This window comes from Pundamilia nyererei, unplaced genomic scaffold (genome assembly GCF_000239375.1).
Source record: "Pundamilia nyererei isolate P.nyererei 1_Seehausen unplaced genomic scaffold, PunNye1.0 scaffold00019, whole genome shotgun sequence".
Taxonomy (NCBI): domain Eukaryota; kingdom Metazoa; phylum Chordata; class Actinopteri; order Cichliformes; family Cichlidae; genus Pundamilia; species Pundamilia nyererei.
The window spans coordinates 3,019,517-3,023,211 of record NW_005187420.1 but is presented as its reverse complement, the minus strand read 5'-3'; the positions used below and the strand labels follow the sequence as shown (position 1 = coordinate 3,023,211).

At 46.4% G+C, this 3,695-nt stretch overlaps 1 protein-coding gene across 1 annotated transcript in view; it reads left to right on the top strand.

Annotated features, from left to right (window-relative positions):
* cngb1a (cyclic nucleotide gated channel subunit beta 1a) overlaps positions 1-3,301 on the top strand; it is a 34,856-nt gene extending 31,555 nt beyond the window's left edge. The window contains exons 36-39 of the mRNA XM_013909104.1: positions 25-176; positions 503-649; positions 1,594-1,786; positions 3,050-3,301. Of these exons, the coding sequence (XP_013764558.1) occupies positions 25-176; positions 503-649; positions 1,594-1,786; positions 3,050-3,301 (744 nt within the window). The remainder of the gene's footprint in view (positions 1-24; positions 177-502; positions 650-1,593; positions 1,787-3,049) is intronic.
* The last annotated feature ends 394 nt before the right edge of the window (positions 3,302-3,695 follow it).

The following is a 3,695-nucleotide window of genomic DNA, read 5'->3' as shown; positions in this document are numbered from 1 at the left end:
GTGTGTGTGTGTGTGTGTGTGTGTGTGTGTGTGTGTGTGTGTGTGTGTGTGTTTCAGGGGGAGATCGGCAGGGAGATGTACATCATCAAGCAGGGCGAGGTTCAGGTGGTGGGCGGTCCTGACCTGCAGACGGTGTTCGTCACCATCAGAGCCGGCTCGGTGTTTGGAGAGATCAGGTCAGAGCTGCTTCCCGTCATCCTGTTAAACAATTAAAAACCTGCACGTGGCGGCTGTAAATAAAGACGTTCAATCGTTCTCAGGAACGGCTGGGCAGCGCGCCAGACTGAAATATATTATAGATATATCATCATACTGTGATTATGTTTTGTTAAAATGATAAAAATAAGACAACTTTCATACCACAGAGGGAGAATGAAATTTACCCAACAGGGTGTTAAATGTTTCAAAAAAGTGAAATCATGTCAGTAGTTTAGTTTTTCATGATCAATAATCATAATAAAGGATGTTTTGAAAAAACTCTCTGTGGTCTCTGATTGGTCAGTCTGCTGGCGGGAGGCGGAGGAAACCGGCGCACAGCCAACGTGAAGGCCCACGGATTTGCCAATTTATTCATCCTGGATAAGAATGACCTGGCAGAGATCCTGGTGCATTACCCCGAGTCCGAAAAACTGCTGCGCAAGAAGGCCAAGTAAGACCGAGACCCTGTTAGAGCGGAACGCAGTTTAATTATTTTAATCCAAATGCGAGTCCTTTCACACCGAATTACGACATTTAAACACAACCAGCTCGTCTTCGAGTCAGCATCTTTACTCTCGCAGCAACAAAGACTTCAGCTAGAACCTTCTGGTTTATGGCTGCCATCGTAACCCCAAGAAACCTTCTTGGCATTTTTTAAAGCATATTGTCAGGGTTTATTGGGAAGTTAAGGTGGAGAACTATTACAGAACCTGCTAACCTGCAACACGTTGTCCAAACCAAACACGTTGTCGGGTGGAGAGACAACGAGGTTAGTGTTTGCGTCCCACCAGCTCTGTTTTATAAACAGCAGTAAAGACTCTCACACTGAGCTGGAAGGGTTAGGTCCTGTTGTCCTGTCACAGTAGGAACACTATTATTAATAAATACTGATTCACTGCATTCATGACCTTGCAGAGTCTGTAGAGACACACTTATGTTACCACAGTTTACAGATGAATACCTGAGGACAGATTTGTACTTTAACCAGCCGGACTCTGGTCACCATCCGGCTGGAGGCGGATCCAGCATGTCAGTAAAGCAGCCCCACTTGCTAATAACAACCATCAGTTAATAGGAGGCTGATTGTTTCTGCTGCTTCCTCAGCTCGCCTTCCTCTCGTTTGTCTGATCTCTCTGTCCGGGACAGGATTAGACTCACCTCTAATCAGCTCACGGCCCTCGCTCTAGTTTGTGTTTGAGAATCGGGTCAGCTCATTGAGGTGATCCACCTTCCTTTATCTGCTCAGTCAGGCCATGGCGCTGAAGCAGACCGGCTGGAGCTGCGGCAGCCGCCGGAGTTGCTGAATGTCGGATTGTGGAGGTTTGGAGATGTAGGAGCAAGGTTTTCAGTTTCTGAGCTTGTCTGGACTGCCGCCCTGTGTTTGTCTTTGTGCAGGAAGATGCTGACGAAGGACAAGAAGCCGGAGGAGAAGGAGGAGGGTAAAGGTGCAAAGACAGTCATCCCGCCACGACCGGACACGCCAGAAATGTTCAAGGCCGCCCTGAAGGTGACGGAGCAGGCAGGCATCGAGGGAACCTTCGCCAAGCTGAAGAAAGTATACAGACCATCTGAGGCGGGAGAGGCACAGGTAGGCCAGCATCACCACATCACCTCTGTGCAGCTGCAGGGAAGGAAGGATAGATAGATAAAGTGAGGAGACTGAAAGGTTCTTTTCAGTGCTTTATTCAGTGACTCCACCAGAGCAGCTTTGAATGATTCACAGTTTATAATAAGCCACCTTAATCTGATGCTGCACTGTTGTGGAGGCCCTCACGTTATCCCTTGTCTGAAATTAGCTGTTTAACTCCTCCTCTTTAAACCAGCTTTATTCTGACTGGGTCTTCTTCATGGACAGAAGGTTTGATCAGCAGGTGGGAGGGGCTACTGCGTCCACTGCCATATTAGGAATATCAGTAATGTGTCAAAACTGAAATGAAACGATTCATGTCCTAATGCGTGCTGATTAGTAAGAAACAGATTTAGAACATCATCCCTTGATAGAAATGTTCATATAAAAGATAATTTGCTCGTTTGTTTTCGGGAAACATTCACCTCAATCACTAAAACTGCTTGACCTTAACTTACTTGATAACGTTAAGCGCTCTCAGAACCTGGATCAGCTTTTATTTTTGTGCCCACATAGAGTTTTCTCAAATTAGCAGACTCCGTTTCTTAGGTAGAGGTAGCTAACGTTAGCTAATGTTAGCTCATGTCAGCTAATGTTAGCCATGGAGTTCTGTAGAGGAGCAAAGCACCTGGGAGACAGCACAAACTAGGAGGGAAGGAAGGAACAGTGGGGGGCGGTAAGGAATTTTAGAAAAAAAGTAGAAATGATGGAAGAAAGCAAGGAGGAGGTGAGGAAGGACGTAATGGTGCAAGGAAGAAAGGAAATAATAAAGAAGTGAAGAAAGGAAAGGTGGAAAGAAAAGAAAGCAAGGAAAGAAGGGAGGAAGGAAAAGAGGAAGGAAGGGTGTTTGTGAAGGAAAGAGGAAATAAAGGAAAGGAGCAGTTAGAAAGGAAGAAAGTGAGGAAGGATGGAAGGTAAAAAGAAGAAAAGAAGAGTGGGTAGGAAGAAAGAAAAGATGGAAGGAAGAAAGGAAGGGTTGAAGGACAGGAGAATGAAAGTTGGAAAGGAAAGAAGGAATAAAGAAAAGCATGAAGGAAGTAAAAAGAAAGATTGTAAAGGAAAGATGGAAAGGAAGGAAGATAAAAGGGATCAAAAATTAATCGTGGGTTTTTCAGGATTTGGATTTTTCCTGTGTGTTTTGGAGACGTCCTTAGAGACCAGCAGCAAAGGAAAGTCATTTTGTCCTCCATCTTTCATCCTGTCCTTTCCTTCTTTGTTCTTCAGGCTCCTCCCTCCATTTCTCCAATCCCGCCCCCTTCTCCAATGCACCGCCGGTCTCCGGTACCCCTGAGTCCAGCTCCGGAAGACGGAGAGGAAACGGTGGCAGAAACAGCCGACAGCTCGGTCATCATCAGGATGACGCCGCGGCACAAAGGGGAGGAGGTTCTCACCGTGGAGATGAAGGCAGGAGAGAGAGGGGGGGAGGAGGAGAAGGAGGAGACGAAGGAGAAGGAAGAGGAGCCGTCAAAGGAGTGAGCTGACAGGAAGCTGCTGTCCTCCACCTGCTCCAAGGAGGAAACAGGACACTCTCAGGTGTAGGACATGCTTCTTCTTCTGTGGTGGATTTTATTGTCACAGAAAAACACATTTCATCTAAACTGTCACATGACAGGAAGGAAGGAGAAGAATGATGTAAATGAAAGGAAGCAGGAAATAAAGCAAGGACGGAAAGAATACTTCCTTCTTTTCTTCCTTCCTCCCACCTTAATTCAGGTTTTTTCAGGTCTCAGAGCTTCAGAGAACTTTGATCTCACGGAGGTTACTGTCTGGCTGCAGTACCGTCTTTGGCCACACGAACTGACTTACATGTACCAGCCATTAGAACCCAGAGGGGCGCTGTTTCACCACGCAGGAGGAGTGTGTCTGTAAC